Source organism: Rhinatrema bivittatum, chromosome 9, assembly GCF_901001135.1.
Source record: "Rhinatrema bivittatum chromosome 9, aRhiBiv1.1, whole genome shotgun sequence".
Classification (NCBI taxonomy): Eukaryota; Metazoa; Chordata; class Amphibia; order Gymnophiona; family Rhinatrematidae; genus Rhinatrema; species Rhinatrema bivittatum.
The window spans coordinates 166931849-166953854 of NC_042623.1; the positions used below are offsets into that span (position 1 = coordinate 166931849).

Sequence of the window (22006 nt, forward strand, 5' to 3'; positions counted from 1 at the left end):
GAATGATGTGATCATCATATTACTTGAATTGTCTGCAAGATCTGACACACTCTCCCTTGAGAGGTTGTATTCCCTGGGAATTGGTGAGAATGTTGTACAGTGGTCTAGAATACTTTTCAGAAACTGACTTTTTCAAGTTAGAATTGGTGAAAATGTTTCCCACCTGGAAGGCCTTAAATTCTTTGTAACCCACCCTGAACTTTGGAGGGGTGGGATATAAATATAATAAATGAATGAATGAATGAATTGTAGAGTGCCTCAATCTGCCCTTTTGATGATTTTGATCAACATTTATCTGCAGTTATTGGGTTCCCTTATTGCCACTTTAATGTTAATTACAGAATCTCTGCTGATAATGTTCAGCTTTTTGTCCTGGTTTATCCTGATCTAGCTAGTTCTCTAACCTGACTAGCCACATGCATCAATGCACTTAATTCCTGGATGTATGATATTGTACAAAATTGGTGGCTTAGTCATACTTTGCCCACATCATCATACTGTCAGAATGCGCCCCCGCCGTGGGACTTAACTGGCTATGGTGCTCCCACGCCACTCCAAACGCTGCCGCTGATTGCAGCAGCAGCTCCCTCCTGCCGGCACAGCAGGTGCTTGCATGTTGCCGAATCCCGACCTTATGTGCTGCTGAAGGAAGTTTCGTGGTAGGACATCAGTGGCAGCAAATACTTCTTCCTTCTGTTCCTCACCTTGGCAATAGGCTTCAGTGAGTCTGCTTTTCCTACTGCTCCAGTTCTCTCTGTGTTGCTGTCTTCCTGTGCTCTCCTTCTCCCCTGGTTACTCCTCATCTGTGCCTTGTGGTCCACCCTGGTATTCCTGTCCCTGTTTTCAACTCCAGTTTGGTTCTGACTTCGCCTGGCTCATGGGACTTGCTGTTTGCTGCCTGCCTTGACCCTTGCCTGGTTCAGGACTTTCTGTTTGCCACCTGCCTCGATCCTTTGCCTGTTTCTGGATTTGCTGTTTGCTGCCTGCCTCGACCCTTCACCTGATTCTGGACTTGCCTTTTACCTTCTGCGGACCATTCACCTGCTTCTAGGCCTGTCCCTGCTTCAGGACTTTTGAGGTCCTGCCAGTTGTCAGCGCCAAGATAAGACACTTAGATTCAAGTTAAGCGCCTGACGGTTCAGTGGGGGTTCCACCTGTGGAAGTGAGACACTACTGCCCAAGGGTTCATGTAAACCTAACAGTTTGCCAAGGCCATGGACCTAGTGGACCTGACAGCCTTACAAGCCATTCCTGGACTGGCAACTCAGGTCCAGCAACAAAAGGCGTATTGGACCAGGTATCAGGGGTCCTTGAAAGACTTGTGGCACGAATTGATTTTCTCTCTGTACCAGCACTGGCACCAGCTCCTCTCATACCACCAGTGAGTTCTGTTCTTCGATTACCACCTCCTCCATGATTCATTGGAAATCCTCAACAATGCAGAGGATTTATTAACCAGTGCCACATGCACTTTTCACTTCAGGATTCTCGGCTCCCTGCTGACAAGATGAAGGTTACTTTCATTCTATCCCTTCTCAAAGGCTTTGACTTGGCTTGGGCTTCCCCCACTTTGAGAGTGAGAGGATCCTCTATTGGAAGATTTGGATCATTTCCTCCAGGATTTTTGTCTGGTATTCGACAAACCAGGATGTTCCGCCTTCAGCTTCTTATCTATTACAGATCCATCAAGGACCTCATTCTGTTGGGGAGAATGCTGTATAGTTCCAAACCCTGGCTTCTGAATTACAGTAGGGAAAAGATAGCCTTATGGCAATCTTCTGGAAAGGACTATCCAAAAATATAAAAGATGAGTTGGCTGGACAAGAGCCTCCAGACTCGTTGAAAGATTTTATTCGGCTGGCAATCCGTCTGGACCTACAGTTCCAGGAACAGTTCTGGGAGAAGGCTTCAACCTGTCAACCAGTCCAACTAGACCCCACCTTCCAACGCCCAGTTCTTCCAGCCAAGCCCCTGGAATCTAGAACCTCATCTGAGGAACTCTTGCAAGTAGATAGCCTCAGGATCTCTCCCAAGGAACGTCAGCAACTCAACCTCTGCCTTTACTATGCCAGCCTTGGTCACTGGGCAGCTTCTTATCCCCTCAAGGCAGAAAATTCTTGGACCTAGGGTTGGTGGATGAGGACAACCTAGGTCACTCAGGCTCCCCTCGCAGATCTTACTTCCCATGAGTTTTTCCTTGGAGAAGAACCAACTATACCGGTATAGCACTGTCCCATTGGTTGTCCTCCTTCCACCATGTCTCTGAGATGCCAATTAAGTCTATATCATCATTCACTGCTATACATTCTAATTCTCCCATCTTACTTCTTAGACTTCTGGCATTAGCATACAAACATTTCTATCTCCTTTTTAAAAGTTAGTGCCAGCAGTCTGGTTCCACCCTGGTTAAGCTGGAGCCCATCCCTTCGGAAAGACTCCCCCTTCCCCAAAGGTTCCCCAGTTCCTAACAAAACTGAATCCCTCTTCTTTGCACCATCGTCTCATCCACGCATTGAGACTCTGGAGCTCTGCCTGCCTCTGGTGACCTGCGCATGAAACAGAGAGCATTTCAGAGAATGCTACCCTGGAGGTTCTGGATTTAAGCTTTCTACCTAAGAGTCTAAATTTGGCTTCCAGAACCTCCCTCCCACATTTTCGTATGTCGTTGGTGCCCACATGTACCACGACAGCCGGCTCCTCCCCAGCACTGTCTAAAATCCTATCTAGGTGACGCGTGAGGTCTGCCACCTTCGCACCAGGTAGGCATGTTACCAGGCGATCCTCACGCCCACCAGCCACCCAGCTGTCTACATTCCTAATAATCGAATCACCAACTACGATGGCCGACCTAACCCTTCCCTCCTGGGCAATAGGCCTTGGGGAGATATCCTCGGTGCGAAAGGACAATTGTTTGTCTAGCATGTGTTCCATTTACACGGTCTCCTTCACCACATCCTATCTGACTGTGGGGTTCAGTTTATCACTCGTTGCTGGAAGGGCTTATGGAAAAAGTTCAGAATCCATCTCGTTTCTCCTCGGCATACCACCCTCAGTCAAACGGATTAGCAGAATGCATTAAACAATCACTCAAAACCTTTTTGCGATGTTACATGAACCAATGTCAGGACAACTGGTCCTCCTTGTTTCTTAGCCAGAGATGAGCCACAATAATCATGTTAACCAAGCTATGGGAACTTCGCCATTCTACCTAGTTTTTGGATAACATCCACAGGTACTAATAGCAATAGCCACACCATCAACCTTCCCCGCCGCCAGTCTCGCTAGCCAAGAACTTCACAATCTTTAGCAGACCACACATCAACTCCTGGAACAGGCTGCCTCTCAATCCAAAAAACAGGCTGATAAAAAACGATGTCCTACTCTGCAATTCTGACCAGGAGAACTCTTATTTAGCCATAACCTCCAATTGCGAATGCCTTCGCTGAAATTCTCTCCTCACTTTGTGGGACCTTTTCAAGTACTTCGACATTTTGAAAATGTGGCATATAAGCTCAAACTAGCATCCATGTTTTGAATCCATGACATATTCCATGTTTCTCTCCTCAAGCCTGCAATTTTGTCTTGGTCATCTAGACAGCCGCCACGACCTCCCCCCATGATTCTCGAAGATGACACACAATATGAGGTGGCCGAGATCCTCGATGTCAGGAGAGTAAGGAAAGAGCTGCAATACCACTTTTCCTAGAAAGGTTACGGCCCTAAGGAGAAATCTTGAGAGCCCGCCAGCAACATTCAAGCCCCTCAGCTTATTCACGAATTTCATCAATAGTTTCCATTAAAACCCAGACCTAGGAGGCAGGGAGGGGGACCTTGCAGGGGAGGTACTGTCAGAACGTGCCTCCACCATGAGACTTACCTGGCTATGGCACTCCCCCACCGCTCTGAATGCTGCCACCAGGCTCCAGCTGCAGCAGTAGTTCCCTTCTGCCTGCATGGCAGATGCTTGCATTCTACCGCCCCCTGACTTTATGCATTGCCACCGGAAGTTCCAGGGTAGGACATCAATGGTAGCGAATATTTAAAGGGCCATTCTTCCTGCTGTTCCTCACTTTGGCAACAGGCTTCTGTGAATCTGCTTTTCCTGCTGCTCCAGTTCTCTCTGTGTTGCTGTGTTTCTGTGCTCTTCTTTTCCCCTGGTTACTCCTCGTGGTTCTCCCTGGTGTCCCTGTCCCTGATTTCGACTCCAGTTTGGTTCTGACTTCGCCTGGCTCCTGGGACTTGCTGTTTGCTGCCTGCCTCGACCCTTCGCCTGTTTCTGGACTTGCTATTTTGCTGTCTGCTTCGATCCTTCACCTGGTTCTGGACTTGCTATTTTGCTATCTGCTTTGATTCTTCACCTGTTTTTGGACTTGCTGTTTGCCACCTAACTCGCCCCTTTGCCTGGTTCTGGACCTGCTGTTTACCGCCTGCGAACCATTTGCCTGCTTCTAGGCCTGTCCCTGCTTCGGGACTTCTGAGGTCCTGCCAGCTGTCAGTGACAAGGTAAGACACTTGGATTCAAGTTAAGCTCCTGAGGGTTTGGTGGGGGTTCCACCTGTGGAAGGAAACACTACTTCCCAAGGGTTCACAAAAACCTAACACAAACCGTCAATTACAGATAGAAGGTGCTACAATCCATTTCTCTGATAAGGCATATAACCTTGCAATAGTTTTAGATTCCACATTATCAATGCAGCCATAGATTAACACAATTTTAAAAGTTACCTTTTACAAGTTGAGTTTCTGATAACAGATTCTACTATCAAGGTTCTCTGTTTGGAAATGTCTTCTGTCATCTGAGAAATGTCTTCTCTTAAGGAATGTGCTCACAAGAAAAGAAGTCCCTTCAAGTCCACCATATATAACTGAGAGAAATCTTCAATGCTCTGAAAATATGCATTCTATGATTAAAGAACAAGATGGTGTTGATCCAAACAGAGAACCGGGTGGTAATGTTTTATACTAATAAACACGATAGAATAGATTATTATAAACTTTCCCTAGAAACCTAAACAATTGGCAAATTCCCAAGAAATTTCATTCCTAGCTGTCTTATCTTCTAGGGACCTAGCATCAGTAGACAGATAAAGTTATTCGATGCAACCACACAAATGATCACTACATGAACACATAGCACAGAAATGCTTTTAATTTTTGGGCACTCTACAAATAGACCTCTTTGCAACATGCCTCAACATTCAGTTGCCCATATACTGCTCCAGGAGGCTAACAAAAGACATTTTGGCAGGGGATACTTTCTCAATTCAATGGAATCTAGGACTTTTTATGGATTTCCCTCAATTCCACTCACTTCAAGAACTGATTTAAAAAAGTAAGAAGGGAGGAAGGTCAAATTATATTGGTAGTATGAGGCATGATGGACATGTCTTGCCTCCTACCACCAGAGGGCCTCAGTGGGCTCCTGGCATTGTCTGATTAGTCTTCCTAGCTCTATGGCCCACACTTCCTGCTGGTGGCCATTGTGTTCCTGTCTGAACACATATATATATATTCTAGGTTTTCAGTCTGCACGTTGCCAGAGCTTGGTCTTATCTTTTGTGGTCCTATCTTGCTCCTTACCTTGGTCTTAGATGCTTCGTGTACCAATCATTCCTATCTGATCCTAGATTGCTTCGTGTGTCCAGCAATTTTGGGTGGTCTTATCCTACTCCAGCATGTGTCTTGTGCTTTTAGTCTTCCTGCAGTGGTCCTATGCCACTTCTATAGGTGCTTTTGTATCTTCAGGTTGGTCATACATTGCCTTAGTGTATTTCGTTGTGTTTCCTGTTTTTCCTGTTTAGGTTCTTCTGGCTGTCAGCACCCAAGAACTCAACCCAAAAGGAAGGTGGCCAATGTTTTTGGAGATGACAGCGAGTACACTCTCCCACTTCAGTGTCTGCTAACTCAGTCAGAGTTCATGTTAGTGCCAAAGCAGCATACCATGAGAATTTGGAAGATGTTCCTATTCCTCATCAGCCTACTTTTGCCAAATTTATGAAAGATCTCACATATATGGAACCTCCAATTAAAGATCCTTAGGATCTGAATGTAGTCCTAGCTCAAATCATGAAACCCCCATTTCAGCCCTTAGGAATGTCAGAACTAAGATTCCTTTCTTGGAAAGTTTTATTTTTGGTAGCGGTTACTGCTGCCCAAACAGTAACTGAATTGCAAGAATTAATCCTGTTACGCATGCCGCCTGCGGCAGCCCCGCAACACAGCCCTCTCACCTTTTCAGATGGACTCCAGCTCCTGGTTCCTCTTCACTGGCAGCAGTGGGCCACCAGCTCCGACCTCAGGTTCCCTCTAGTGCCTCCGGCCCTGGCACGCTACCCAGTGTTGCCAGCCAAGATGTCCCTGTTCGTCGGGCCTCTCTGTGTGACCCGCAGAGAATGCCGCCATCAGCGCGTGCCCCTTCCTAGGCGCACGCGCATCATTGATTCTTTTAAAGGGCCCGCGGCGGGAACCTGGCCGCGGACCCGGATGCTGACAGACTCTTCAGCGTATAAAAGCTCAGGCCTCGCTCCATAGCATTGCCTTTTCAACAGGTCTCCTCATACTCCGAGTACTCATTGCTGATCCTAGAATCATCTCATTGTGGTGTTCCTGTTTTCCTATAGTTCCCGGTTCCTGTTCTCCTTACTCCTGTTTCGTCTATGTGTTGGACTGACTCTCTGGATTTGACCTCTGCAACGCCTGACTACTTTTCAGCTTCTCTCCAGCCCCGGACCTCTGCTACACTTGACTACTCTTTAGCTTCTCTCCAGCCCCGGACCTCCGCAATGCCTGAGCATGTCTGCCATCTCCGTGCCCTGACCATTGCCTTGATTGACTACACCTGCCTTCTTCATGCCCTGACCACTGCCTTGATTGACCACGCCTGCCTTCTCTGTGCCCTACCCCTTGCTTTGAATGACTACGCTACAGACTTTCCTGTGTCCAGAGTTCTACGCTGCTTGCCACAACTTCCACTCGCCACCAACTCTGATCCTAACCTGTCAGTGATGCCTCCTCTGGATGTGGACTTACAAGGCTTAGGCCTTCCTTTGTTTGAACGCCACCAGTTATTCATTGTTTCTTTGGCGCCTGAGTTCCAGTACCGAATCCAGTCCAGGATAGGACTATGCCATCTACCGGCTGCTATCTCTGGGCTGAATCACATCTCATCTCTAGCTAACCCCGAGGCCCACCTAAGTCCTGCCGACCCCGGCACCCAAAGGCTCAACTCAAGGGGAACGAGGGCTGGTATAAGTGAAGCTCCAGCGGCCTCTAGCTTAAGCCTACTCCACCTGCTGTCAGTGGGGACCAGTAGGTCCTTGCCTACGGGTTGCGTCGACCCCACCTCAGCCCAAGAGTCCACCATCCAATGCAATAGGTTGCAAAGGCCATGGACTCCGTGGAGCCGCGTGCTCTCCAGGCCATAACGGACCTGGAATCCAAGGTTCAAGAACAGCAGCAATTCCTGGAGGCACTAGCCGCCTCCATCGGACACCTTCATACCTGTCTTAATGACCGTCCTAGTGAGTCTGACTCTAACCAGGCTCCTCCTCTTCCACAACCACATGCCTTGAGTCTTGTTGGCATTTCTAGCACATCCAAGCTTCAATGGTGACTCCAGACTCTGCAGAGGGTTCATAAACCAGTGCTACATGCAATTTGCTCTGCAGCCTTCCGTCTTCCAGGACGAGTTGACGAAAGTCACGTTCATCCTATCCCGCCTTGAAGGGAATGCCCTGGCCTGGGCTTCCCCCCTGTGGGAATGCTCGGATTCCTTGTTGAAGGAGCTGGCTCAGATTGTGGCTGTTTTCAGATGGACCTTTGATGATCCTGGGTGACATGCCATGGCAAGCACCAGCTTACTACATCTCCATCAAGGACAAAGAAGACTTTTTGATTATACCATTGAGTTTCGGACTTTGGCTACCAAGCTCGCTTGGCAAGAAGACTGCCTCTGAGCTGTCTACCTGGATGGACTCTCTCCGCAGCTAAAAGATGAGTTGGCTGCACGGGAGCTCCCTTCCTCTCTGGAGGACCTTATAGATTTGGCAGATCGAATTGACCATCGTCTTCAAGAGCGTCACCGGGAGAGTCGGATGCCCAAGAACCATTTGCGGGTTCGCTTCCACTCACCACCACTTACCAAACCTGCATCTTGCAGTGACACTAGAGTGGTCAAAGCAGAAGAACTATGCAGTTGGGTCATGGGCGGCTGACACCAGAAGAGTACCTCTGGCAGAGACAAACTGGCCTGTGTCTGTATTGTGGAGCACCTGGCCACCATCTACAGACTTTCCCAATCCGTCCGGGAAACTCCTTGGCCCGAGTTCAGTAGGTTGCAACCTTTCCAGCCCCTCAATTATCAGTACCAGTTACCTTAATCTGGGACTCTTGGTCTTTCCCGGTTTTTGATCTGGTTGATTCCGGAGCAGGAGGTAATTTTATCCTTAAAGACCTTGTGCAGCTTTTGGGTATAAAAATCCATTCGCTCGATACGTCTTTATGCATTGCTTCCATCTACGGAGAGCCGCTTCCCGTCCGAATGTCCTTGACTACGAAATATGTCCAGTTACGTACTAGGGCTTTACATATCGTGGAACTTGAATTACTAGTATTGGATAAGTCTATCCACCCTATAGTACGTGGGCTTCCCTGGCTACAGAAGCATTCCCCCCAATTCAACTGGACCTCATTGTAACTAGTAGAATGGGGTCCCATTTGCCATCAGTCCTGCCTCCAAAAGGTAATACCATCTCCCCTGGCTACTACATCCTCTGGTGTACCTGCTCCGTATGCTGCCTATGAGGACGTGTTCTCTAAACAGAAGGCTGACCTCCTTCCGCCTCTCCAAAGGTTTGATTGCCCAATCGATCTCCTTCCTGGGACCACGCCTCCTCGTGGACGCACCTATCCTATGTCATTACCTGAGACAAAGGCAATGACTGAATATATTCAGGAAAATCTTGCAAAAGGTTTTATTCACCCATCTCCATCACTCGCTGAGGTTGGATTCTTTTTTGTGACCAAGAAAGATGGGTCACTTAGGCTGTGTATTGACTACTACAGCCTAAACGCCATCACCCATAAGGATAAATATCCCTTACCGCTGATTTCTGAATTGTTCGACTGCCTTCAGGGTGCCTCCATCTTCACTTAGCTGGATTTACGCGGGGCATATAACCTGGTGAGACTCTGCCCCGATGACATCTGGAAAACTGCTTTTAACACCAGGGATGGTCACTACGAATACTTGGTGATGCCCTTTGGCCTCTGTAATGCACCTGCAGTATTCCAACGAATGATGAACGAAATTTTTAGAGATCTATTGTACACCAAAGTTGTGGCTTATCTGGACGATATCCTTGTCTTTCCCAGAGATCTTGACATTCATCACGCCGATGTGCGAAATTGGACAACTGTCTGTTAAATAAGTCCAGTTTGCCTTTCCTTGGCTATATAATCTCTCAGCAAGGCTTCTCCATGGATCCAGCTAAATTAAAGGGAATCCGGGATTGGCCACAGCCAGTGGGACTCAAAGCGCTTCAGCGCTTCTTAGGATTCCTCAACTACTATCGTCACTTCATCCCACATTATTCGATACTGGCTGCTCCTTTGACAGCCTTGACCCATAAAGGCCAAAACACACAGAACTGGCCACATGAAGCCATTACCACCTTCCATCGTTTGAAGGAAGCCTTCCATAAGGGGTACTATCAACACCACCCAGATCCGACTCTTCCATTTCTAGTCGAAGTTGACGCCTCCGCCATTGGGGCTGGGGCTGTCTTAAGTCAACGTACTGCCTTTGATAATGTAGTTCCTTGTTCCTTTTACTCCTGTAAATTCTCATCGGCTGTTGCGATCGTCGGTCTACGACAGCTTCGCCCCGCCTACCTCACTCTTCTTGCGGTTCCTCCCGCTCACTCGGACTACTGGCTGCCGCGGCATCTGTCTGCCGTCCTCTCCGGTGTCCCCGGACCAGCTTTGGAGCTGCTTCCTGCCATGCTCCTCCAAGGTACTATAGGGCATGCGCGCGCCGCCCTCATCTTTATTTCCTCGTTGGCGCGAACCTCAAGGGCGTCCCCCTGAGATGATGTCACGCTCCCCGGATATTTAAGCCTACAACTTTTGCTAGCTAATTGAATTAGCAACCAGAACTCTATGGATGGGATTCGCTCTCCGTACCAAAGCTACTCTGCCACTCCAGCGTTATCTGGAACTCTTATTGCTAACGGGGTACCCGCTCCTCAGGGGCCTCTTCTGCTTCTTTCAGATGCTATCAGGAAACCGGTACTCGCTCCTCGAGGGCCCATGTTCCCTGAGTTGCTGCCTGTATCTACAACCCTTTCTACTTGGAAGACTTCACTAACAGTTTCCATCTGTGAGTACATCTATTCCACAGTATTGCTTCCCTGGAACCAGGTACTCGCTCCTCGAGGGCCTGCCCTCTGTTCCAGTGCCAGACCTCTCATCTAGTGGAATCGCTGTGTGAGTACAATATCTCGGAGTCTCTCTGCTTTAAGGGATCAGGTAGTTGCTCCTCGAGGGCCTGTTCTCCCTATCTCAGAGCTTCTCCTATTCTACCTGGGACTCTGTATGCTTCTCACTATGTACTCATAACTCTCAGTCTCTTTCCACTACAGCACAGCCAAGCAGAGGATTCGCTGTTCTAGCGTCCTGTGGGATATGTGCCCAGCCGGGCTCAACATCTACTACTCACTACTGCCACCTCTGGTGGTTTCCACAACTGTTTAATAAAAGATTCAAATCTGTGTTTGTGTGTCCAGAGTCTAGCCTGACATCATGGTCCCTCACGGGACTGCCCCCCATGGGCGTGGTCAGCTGCCACAGTGTCCAAGGATCCACCCAAACATCAATAACCATAACATCGGCAGAGCAAAATTACATTATCGGGGACCGTGAATTGCTTGCCATAAAGTTGATTCTTGAAGAGTGGCGCCCGTGGCTAAAGGGCGCACAACATAAATTTACGATGTTCACTTCTTTAGCACATCAGTACTCTGCTTCCGTAGAAGATATCTGCAAAGTTAATAGATGGTCTTCTCTCCATATCTTCACTGCTCATTACTGCCTAGAGGCTGCTTCATCTCAAGACTGCAGCTTTGGACTAGCAGTTCTTCAAAGCTTATTTAATTAATTCTTTCAACTCTACCCTCCATCCTCGGGCAGCATAACGATTGCAATGATCCCTACTGACATGAAAATATAACACACTAATCATATACAACCCTTAACTTGGGAGTCCCCATTTGCATGACTGATATTATCTTGCTTGTCCATGGTGAAAGTTGCTTACCTGTAACAGTTGTTCTCTGTAGACAGCAGGATAAATGAGCCATACAGTCCATCCCACCTCCTCTTTAGAGTTGAAGCTTAGTTTGCTATTAAGATTGAGGAGATTTATGGACAGGTGGCTGCGTTGGAACATCCACACATGCTCAAAAAGACTTTATAGCTTTTTCTGACTCTAAGAAAGCTTTCCATCTCAGTGTCATCGGATGATATTACCTATTATGTGACTGAATTATCCTGCTGTCTATGGAGAACACCTTTTATAACTTTTCTCACATTCCTTTTGCGTTTTCCCTCCCTTGGTTTTATATGATGACCCTCTTGTTCTTGGACTTTGTAATCCATGGAAAATACTATCGTCTGGTAATTTTTTGAAGCCTGCTAGATATCTGAATCTTTGTATCATATCTTTCTTTTCCCTTCTTTCTAATCTATAGTGTACATCATTAGCTTTTTTACTGGATCTCTGTACAGCTTATAGTGTGGGAGATTTTGGTGGCCCTCCTTTGAATTGCCTGTTCTTAGTAAATGTCATATGTGGTCTTCAGAACTGAATATAATTCTCATAGTGGAATCTCACCAGAGGCCTCTACTGAAGTAATACTTGTGTACCCAAGTGTTCCATTAGCTTTTCAAACTTGTCACATTGATTGGTTACCTTAAGGTCATCAGAGATGATGTCTCTTGCTTGTTTAATAACTTCTAGTTCTCCACCCCCCCAAAAAAACTATTTCTGCATCCCAAATTCATGATTTTGCCTTTCTTGATTAAAGTATTGCTGCCAAACATTTGAAGTTTCTAAATCCATTCTTCATCTTATTTATACTGCCTGACATAACACCTACAAGTAGGCACACTTTCCCTTCTAACTGTTCCTCTCTGTCACTTATAAAAGACACTGAAGAGGACTAAGATTAGCACTGATCCTTATGGCACTTTGCTGATTACCTTCCCTTCACCAGACTACCACTCTCTCAGACCTGTTACTCAACCAACTTCTCAACCAGTTTATAATTTTCTTCTAACTCAAAGACTGACTAGTTTGCTTACCAGTCATCTACATAGAACAGTGTGAGATTCAGGTAGATCACATCTAATACACTCTGTGATCTACTTATCTGGTCAATCAGTTTTTCTTGGCAAGAATTTCCCCTTGGGGAAACCATGTTTCCTATGATTCTGTATCCCAATTGCCTTAAGGTACTGCACTATTCTATCCTTCAGTAGTGCTTCCATTATGATGCCCAACTCCCTTCTACCTTCTCACCACTGTGAAATGATACTACACTTTCTTTTCTCTAATCTCTTGGATCCTCTCATATTTCGAGTGATAAGTTTCAGCAGAGCTATGTGGGGTACAGTCAGCACCTTCTTAGTTTCTTCAATATTCTGGGATATACTTCATCTAGTCCCATAACTTTCTGATTCACAGGAAGGCTCAGAGTCATCTTATGCCTTTCTCTCATTCAGATGATGAAGAATCCACAGGTCTTCCTTCAGATCCCTCCCATCATCATCCTAGTAGTACATCTCCTCCTGAGAACATGACATATCATGTGCTTTGTGCCAAAAATGGCCAAAGAATTCCATTCAGTTTACAAGAAGAAACAGAACCTAGAGAAGATATGTTTGGCATATTCAAATATATCCAAGTGCCCAGCAAGTAATAGCAGTTCCAGTACAGAGACTTCTTCAGGAACTTCAATCAAGATTGTAGCAAACACCTTTGTCTAACCTTCTTGTAACAAGAAAGTTAAATCTCAAATACAAAGTTCAACCATCTCCGACATCACAAGATCCAGCTCTTCCATCAATTAATGCAAGTAGAGCCAGCTCTGAAAAAGCTAAATGTTCTAAGGTACATTCCAACAACATTTTTCCAAGCATTCATGCTGAACTCCAGAATAGTGGCTCATCAGTTGTATGTGGTACATTAAAAGTATTCTTGCCTGCAGAGGCTGCAGACTATCCCAGTATCACTTCCAATAGATAAAATGGACCATTCCAGTAATTCAAGAAGAATGTGATAAACATCTAATTATAACTGCTAACGACGCCTATGGTACTTCTTTCAGCACTTCAGTAACAGCCATTGGGGCCAGAATGATGGCTTGGCTGCATGTTTCAGGAAAGAATGAATATGTGTATGAGAAGCTTGCAGACTCTTCATGCATGGGCAATAATATTTTTGGAGACAAAGTAAAGGCAACATTATATGTTATTAAAGATCACAGTGCTACCCTCCTCCATAACCTTTCAGCAGTTATGACTGAACAGCCATCTATTTCTAGAAAGGGTCAGCATCAACCCTATTGGAGGCCACACTTATATTCAAGGAGTAGATGCGAACAATATCCTTATTAGTACCCTCGTGTTCAGCAGCAGAACACACCACAAACCAAGGAAAGCGGTGTTGCTTACTTTTAGCAGATGTTCTCCGAGGACAGCCGGACATCACTCCTCACACATGGGTGACATCATTTGATGGAGCCCGGCATGAAAACCTTATGTCAAAGTTTCTAGAACTTTGACTGAGCCTCACTGAGCATGCCTACAGCATGCATTATACCACGTGTGCACATGGGTCCCCTCAATCTAATAATATAGCTAAACAGAAAAAGTGAAAACCCAGCTCTATGGGGAAGCGGGCAGGAATTGTGAGGACTGACATCCTGCTGTCTTTGGAGAACACTTGTTACAGGTAAGCTTCTTTGCTTTCTCCAAGGACAAGTAGGATGGCAGTCCTCATACATGAGTGATCCTTAGCTACAGACGACCCCAAACAAAAAAGGGGAACAACAAAAACCCAGTACCAAAGGGCACAACCATATTTTTGTTGGCAACAAGCCTTTTTTACATGCAATTATCCAAAGGAGGGGGCAACCTGAAACAAAAACAATGAGCCCTAGGCAGGAATAGAGTTGGGTTCTACACCTCAAACAAATTCTGGAGGTCAGATTGGCCAACCTGCAGTCGCATTAACCATCTTTGTCCAAACAATAATGTAATGTGAATGAGTGGAGAGAACTCCATATTGCAGCCTTGTAGATCTCTTCCAATAGGAAGGATCGACTGGTTAAGATGGAATTCTGACATCACCTTGGGCAAGACCACCCTGTCATGAAATCTTTGTGTAAGGTGGATAAGTCACTAAGACCTAAAGGGCACTGATCCTGTGCACTGAAGTAACTGCCACGAAAAATATAACTTTTCAGATCAGGTACTTCAGATAGTAGGTGTGCAGTGGCTGAAAGAGAACTATCAGCTTGGACAAACCATGCTGAGGTTCCATGATACAAAAGGAGGTCTAATTTCACTAGATTCCTCCTCAGCTCAAGGAATGATGTAAGGGCTGGCAGCTAAGATTTAATGCTAAAAAATGCAAAGTAATGCATTTATTTTATTATTTACCAACATTTGATCTGAGATATCCATTGGTTTACATTCAAGTACTGTAGATATTTCCCTATCCCCAGAGGGCTTATAATCTAAGTTTGTACCTGAGGCAATGGAGGGTAAAGTGACTTGCCCAATGTCACAAGGAGCAACAGTGGGACTCAAACCCTGGTCTCCTGGTTTGTAGCCCACTGCTCTAACCACTAGGCGATTCCTCTTCCCCTCCCCAGTTAGGATGCAAAACCCAAGGGAAAGGTACAGTATTGGATATGAAATTCTTCTAAGCACAAAGGAAGAGTGGGATTTGGGGGTGATTGTATCTGATGATCTGAAAATTGCCAAACAGATATATAAAGCAGTGGTAAAAGCCAGAAGGATATTTGGCTGCATAGGGAGAGGAATGGTCAGCAGAAAAAGGGAGGTGATATTGCCCCTATATAGGTCCCTGGTGAGACCTCACTTGGAATACTGTGTACAATTCTGGAGGATATAAACTGGTTGGAGTCAGTCCAGAATGTGGCTACTAAAGCATATGGGGTTCTGTTCTATTCTGCATAGTTCTTGTTTAATGATAGATCCAGACTTCACACCCAAAGTAATTTTGCTAGTAGTTTTATTGCTAGTAATTTTACTGGAGGGTTGAAAGTGGCCAAGCAATTCTTTATTACATATAAAAGCTTTTTCTTGTAGTATCTTTGTAGGCAATTTAAAACTTCCAGATGCACTTAATGTCAGTCTAGGGTGTGCTCTATGTCTTAGTTATTTATGTAAAATTTGAGTTTCTGTTGGAGATCGCTTGTTTATTTTGTCTGGAAAATCATAATTTATATTTTTTCCAGACTCACCTGTAGGGCCCATAATTTGCAGTGGGTCTCTGGCATTTTTTTTTTTTTGCTAAATGTTTGGGTTAGGGGATAAAATAATCAGATTTTCCGCATACAGCAGATATTTGATCTGAGTCATTTAGTATCTCTCTCTGACACACACAGAGACACTTCCCTCTCTCTGTCCCCAAGAGAAAATGCACTGAGATCTCACCTCTGACTCTTCATTCCTCTGTGGACAAGAGAAAGCGATGAACCCACCCCCTGACATTTTCCTGATCTCTGCTTTTAAACCTGAAACATCACAACATCAAGTTTTCTGTAGTGATTCTCACAGCCTCCAAATCTCCAGCAGTTTCCCACACTTTCATCTCCCTCTCAGCAACACATGGCAATGTCCCCAGCTTCCCATGCTAGAGTATTATCTATTACTTCATCTCTTCCCAGGTGAATGTTCTGAAGGAGCAGCTAGAGCAGGAGCTGCGCCGGAGACAGCTGTATATCAGTCAGGCCCTTCGACCAGGAAAGTGAGCAGCGCCAACTGATCCTGCCCCTCCTGTGCAACTGACTGGCAAGTTGGATCATCAGCCTGGAACAGAACCAGAATCTGATGCAGTCAACACTACATCTGAAAAGCAAAGATTCTGGCTTCTCTTACCTCATTTGGGATTTCTGAACTACAAGGCCAAGACGAGGCCATTGCGAACACAATGGGACAGTAGCTGTCCTAGGAGAGGTGGGGAAAAAAAAGACTGAAATGGCATTGCATACGGATCTGTGGCTGGGACCCAGCGACCTGGTGCTCTTAAAGAAATAATTAGCTCCAGTGGCAGTAAACGTCATTAATCTCAGCCATCAGAGGGTCCTTTACACATTTCCTCCATTAACATGTGCTCAGTTTTAAAGGTGCTATCAGCCTTCACACGTCTCCAGCCTGATCCAGTGCACATTTCACATTCAGGACTCAAGTAAGACTTCCCAGTATTAGGCTCAGGAACTTCAGTAAAAGAGACTCTGATATTAGGAGATTTAAATCACAATCAAACACAGGGAGGAAATGTGTCCCAGCTGGGAGTAGCATTAATAACCTCCAGACAATGGATAGATAGTGACATCATACTCTTTCTATGACCTTTATCAAGTCACTTTTTCTCTTGTGCCTTTAGGAAATAGTTGACAAAGTGTTGTTTTTTTTATTAACCATGCTTGCCCATTCAACAATTTTTAAAAACATATACATTAGCAATAAGAAGTAACTGCACGTTTTTCCTGATATTTTGTGGTAAGGGTACCACAGGATTTGTTGTTTCTCATGAGAGCAACATGCAAGAACACAGCTCTGACAAGCCCCAATCCACCTGCTGTTCATCAAAACATCCTGGATACAAGCTATTTATTTACCAAATTTTATTCAAATAAATTGTTAGAGAGACTAACTACTGCTCTTTTTGCTGCTCTTTCTGACAATTTGTTTGAATTAATTTTAGGAACTGGTGTAAGAACTCTTTAAACCCTGTGAGTACAATGGCTTCCTTTTATCTCCATTTAAAACAATGTTTCACCGAATTCCACCTCACACATTGACTTGAGTTATAGCTGGAATTTATGATGTCACTTCCTTCTTCTATGATTGGCCTATGCATTTGCCCTTCATTGGCCTGATTCACTAAAGCTTTTCTCCCATTCTGTGTCTATGGGTAATGACATTGCTTATCAGGTCTATAATATCTTTTACATCTTTGTTGCTCACTAGTAGAGCACATAATGCACCATTTTATGCTCCTCTCAGGCTTGGGACTGCATGTCCATAATGTTACTAGAATTTGCAAACAATTTGGGACTGCCAAGGGCAGTTCTGGTTTTACAGAAAAAGAGACTATGCTTATATTGAAACAGAAATGCATGAAAAGAAGATAAAACCAGGACTGGCTCAGCCTGTCCAGGTGGCATGGAACTAGAGGGTACCTCTGCTTGTGCATATCTGTGTACCCCTCACCTCTCCTCTCAGACTGAAAATTAAGGATGTTCCACTGTCTTGCTGAAACAGATTAGATATGATAAATCTTTTAGGGAAAGATGTGAAAAGATTAATGGATTTTTATAACCAGACTCAAGGATCTTCCCTCCTAAACTGAGACAGGTGGCAACTTTTAATATTCCAGAATTCACTTTCTTGCCTTTATTTTCAAATTGTCCTGTGTATCTTCACTTTTCATTGGTAAAACCTCCAAGTGTATTGTGAAGTCACTTCCCATCTCACCACTCCATCTCCAGCACTGAGCATTGCTGTACAAATGCAGGCGAATTCCATGGCAAATACAATATTTCCACTGGCAGTAATGAGAAACAGCTTGTACTGAAAGCCCCTTGGAGAAAGAGTGTACTATGCTCAGTTCAGCCACACCCAAAGAGGACTGGGTAATCCTTCTAGTCTTTATATCCTGCCGGCCTTTGTCACGCTGGCAGGTGTCTGGGATTAGCTCAAAGCCAAGCCGTCTTGTGACTCTTTGGCCATAAGATGCAGTTTAATGTGTTAAATTTAAAATTGCTACAGATCCGCCTACACAGCTCAGCCTGCAGGCTCCAGGCAAATCCTTGCAGGAACCACAGGACTGTTACCATGACAATAGTTGCAGCCATCTTGGAACTGCTATGGACTTCACCTGTTATCATTACTACACATTTTTTCCCCATTATTGTTTGGTTCAAAGTATTTGATTAGTACAGCTTTAAAAATTCTTAATCTTGTTTTTCCTTTAATAGACAATATATCATTTTAATGACAGCTAAAGAATATTTATTTATAAATGATAAAGACACTACTAAATGGGAGGGGCCATAGGCTTATGTACTAGAGAACTAAAAATCTGAAACTGAGCATGACTTCTTCTCACACCATTTAAATTGTTAGTAATATTCTTTCCCCAAAGACTAAGACAGCATAGGTCAGAACTTCCCATATTCGTTCTGGAGACCGCACAGCATTTCAAGTTTTCATGATATCTGCTATGAATATATATAAGGTAAATTTACATACATTGAAGACTCAGTGTAACCCCTGCCCCAACCTTTTCTTGTCGACAGGGCTCACACTGAAAGTCATGAGCTGGGGCTTAGCATCCGTAGTGCACAGTATAGCACAGGAACCACCAACTTACAAAGGGGTGTGCTGTATACTACCAAGCCCCCTCATCATCAGGATCTGGACAGTTTACCAGTTTATTGTGGCAATTCTCTGCCGGCCTCTTTCCTGCTCCTGGTTCTCCCCAAAGCACAATTATTCCCCTACCACATTGCACCAATCAGCTTCCTTCTTTTTCCTTTAGCCACAGAAGAAGTGAGAGGGGAGAGAGTGTATCAAGCTGCAACAAATAGCAGTTTGTGTATGCTACTCATTTTCTCGTCACTGCTTTTCTCCCTCTCTCTCAACTCGGTGGGGCCCTACTCCTGTTAGAATTCTCATGGACCCTTGATGGTAATATCCAACTGTCTTACCTTGAGCATAGATGGCCGGCGGGGATTCATGGTTCTAGAGTGGAAAGCAAATGACTAGTCCGCAGGCAACAATAGCAGATCCTGAAACCAGGCCAAAGGTTGGGGCAGGCGGCAAGCAGTAATCCACAAGTCCAGAACCAGGCGGAGGGTCAAAGCCAGACAAGGAGAGGACAAGAACACGACACACACATAACAAGGGAGTAACAAGGCAGAGACAGGGATCAGAGAAAACAAGGACGCATAAGGAGAATAGCAAAACTTGAAATTGGAGCAGCAGAGAAGCGCAGATATACCAAGGCCCATTGCCGAGGCGAAGAGTAGGAAGAAGAGTGATCCATAAATAGGTTGCTGCCACTAGCGTACTAAGCCGGAATTTCTGGTGGCTGCGCATAAGAGCGGGTGTGTCGGCATTCATGTGTGCACCATAGCGCATCTGACAGGGGACTTCCGCTGCTATGGCAGTGACACCTGGATCGCCGAGGGAGCACTGAGTGTGGGTAAGTCCCACAGCGGGGGTGTTTCCTAACAGTACATCCCATGCAAGGTCTTCTTCCCTGTCTTCTAGGTCTGGGTTTTAATGTAAAGCATAGATGAAATTCATGGATGAGTTGAGTGGCTTGAATATTACTCGTGGGCTCCCAAGCGTTCTCCTCATCATAGGTAGAAGTGTGACAACTTTCTAGATGGCCAAGACAAAACAGCAGGCTTGAGGAGAAATACATGAAATACATCGTGAATTCTAAATGTGGGAGGTAGCCTGAGTTTATATGTCACATTTCCTATCTATTGATCAACTTGATAAGGTCCCACAAAACAAGGAGCGAACTTCAGTGAAGGCATTCATAATCGGAGGTTATGGGAACTTGCTTTTTATCCATCTGCTTTTTAGATCAAGCAGCAGCCTGTTCCAGGAGTTGATGTATATTTTGCCAGAGATCTTGTAGTTCTTGGCTAACAAGACTAACGGCAGGGCAAGTTGATGGTGTAGCTATAGGCATTGGTACCCAAGGATGTTGTCCAAAACTAAATAGAAAGGTGAGGCCCCTGTAGCTTGATTAACATGATTATTATAGCACATCTCCGCCCAAGAAAGGAAGGAGGACCAGTCATCCTGACATTGGTTCATGTAACATCGCAAAAAGGTTTTGAGTGATTTATTAATACATTCTGCTAATCCATTAGATTGATGGTGGTATGCTGAGGAGAAATCGAAGTGGATTCCAAATTTCTTACATATGCCCCTTCAGTAACGGACAGTAAGCTGGACTCCACGGAAAGACTGGATGTGATGAGGGAGACCGTGTAACTGGAACATATGCTGTGTAAACAATTGCACCAACTCTGGTGTAGAGGGCAGTCCAGGTACAGCAACAAAGTGGGCCATTCTTGATAAGCAGTCTATAATTACCAAAATCGTATTGTTTCCTTCAGAAGGAGGAAGGTCTGTAATGAAGTCTGTGGCGAGGAAGCTCCAGGGTTCCTCATGGGCCGGTAATGGTTAGAGTACATAAGAACATATGAACATAAGATATGCCATACTGGGTCAGACCAAGGGTCCATCAAGCCCAGCATCCTGTTTCCAACAGCGGCCAATCCAAGTCACAAGTATCTGGCAAGTACATTAACATTAGATAAATCACAAGCTATTATTGCTTATTAATTACCGTAATAGCAGTTTATGGATTTTTCCTCTAGGAACGTATCCAAACCTTTTTTAAACGCAGTTACACTAATTGTTGTAACACATCCTCTGGCAATGAATTCCAGAGCTTAACTATGCGCTGAGTGAAAAAGAATTGAGTGACTTTGTCAAATATCTTCTGAAAATCCAAATACACTACATTGGCTGATTCACCTTTGTCCACATGTTTATTAACCCCTTCAAAAAAATGAAGCAGATTTATGAGGCAAGACTTGCCTTGGGTAAATCCATGCTATGTTCCATTAAACCATGTCTTTCTATATGCTCTGTGATTTTGATCTTTAGAATAGTTTCTACTATTTTTCCTGGCACTGAAGTCAGGCTCACTGGTCTATAGTTTCCCGGATTCCACATACCTTTTGATGTCGTTCTTTCACTGAGGCCACCAATAGTGTCAGAAGAGGAGCTCCATGGTATGTCGAAGTCCTGGGTGACCTGCAATGCATGAGTCATGGGCCCATCAAAGGACCCATTCTTGCAAACGCTTGGAACTGTTAGAGTAGAAGCAATCATGATTCTGGCTAGTTCTATAATATGACGAGGTGGATCGTGAATTTCATCAGGGTCAAAACTTCTGGATAGAGCATCAGCCCATTGATTTTTCTCGCTGGACGGAAACATAAGTTGAAGTCAAAACAGCTGAAAAATAGAGACCATCGGGCTTGTCATGGATTAAACCACTGAGCATGAGACAGATATGCCAAATTTTTATGGTCGGTATAGATAGTGACTGTATATCTGGCTTCCTCTAGAAGTTGGTGTCATTCCTCCAGTGTTAGATTAACTGTGAGAAGCTTTCGATCTCCTGTCAAGTAATTCTTTTCTGTGGAGGAGATCCTTTTAGAAAAATATGCACATGAAATCAATTTCCCATCAGTATCTGGTTGTAGAAGAACTGCACCTACTCCTAAGGAGGAGGCATCTACCTCGACAATGAATAGTCGAATGGGATCTGGATGTCGCAAGTAGGGATCCTTAATGAATTCCCCTTTTAATTGTTGAAAGGCCTGAACCACCTCTTGGGTCCAATTGTGAGCATCCACCCCTTTTGGGTTAAGGCAGTGAGGGGGGCCACCAGTGAAGAGTATTCATGGATGAACTGGTGGTAATAATTAGAGAATCCTAGAAACCATTGTAATGCCTTGAGGCCCACTGGTTGTGGCCAGTCCAGGATGGCCTTGAGTTTCTATGGATCCATTTGTAGAACAGTTTGAGAGATTATATAACCTAGGAAGGGTAATTCTTCTTGGTGAAAGGCACATTTCTCTAATTTGGCATA

The 22006-nt window shown here is 44.9% G+C and overlaps 1 protein-coding gene across 1 annotated transcript in view; it reads left to right on the forward strand.

The window, feature by feature from the left end:
- Positions 1–20567, forward strand: part of CROCC2 (ciliary rootlet coiled-coil, rootletin family member 2) — a 505095-nt gene extending 484528 nt beyond the window's left edge. The window contains 1 exon segment of the mRNA XM_029616014.1: positions 15978–20567. Coding sequence (XP_029471874.1) covers positions 15978–16061 — 84 coding nt within the window. The 3' untranslated portion in view covers positions 16062–20567.
- Positions 20568–22006: the final 1439 nt, after the last annotated feature.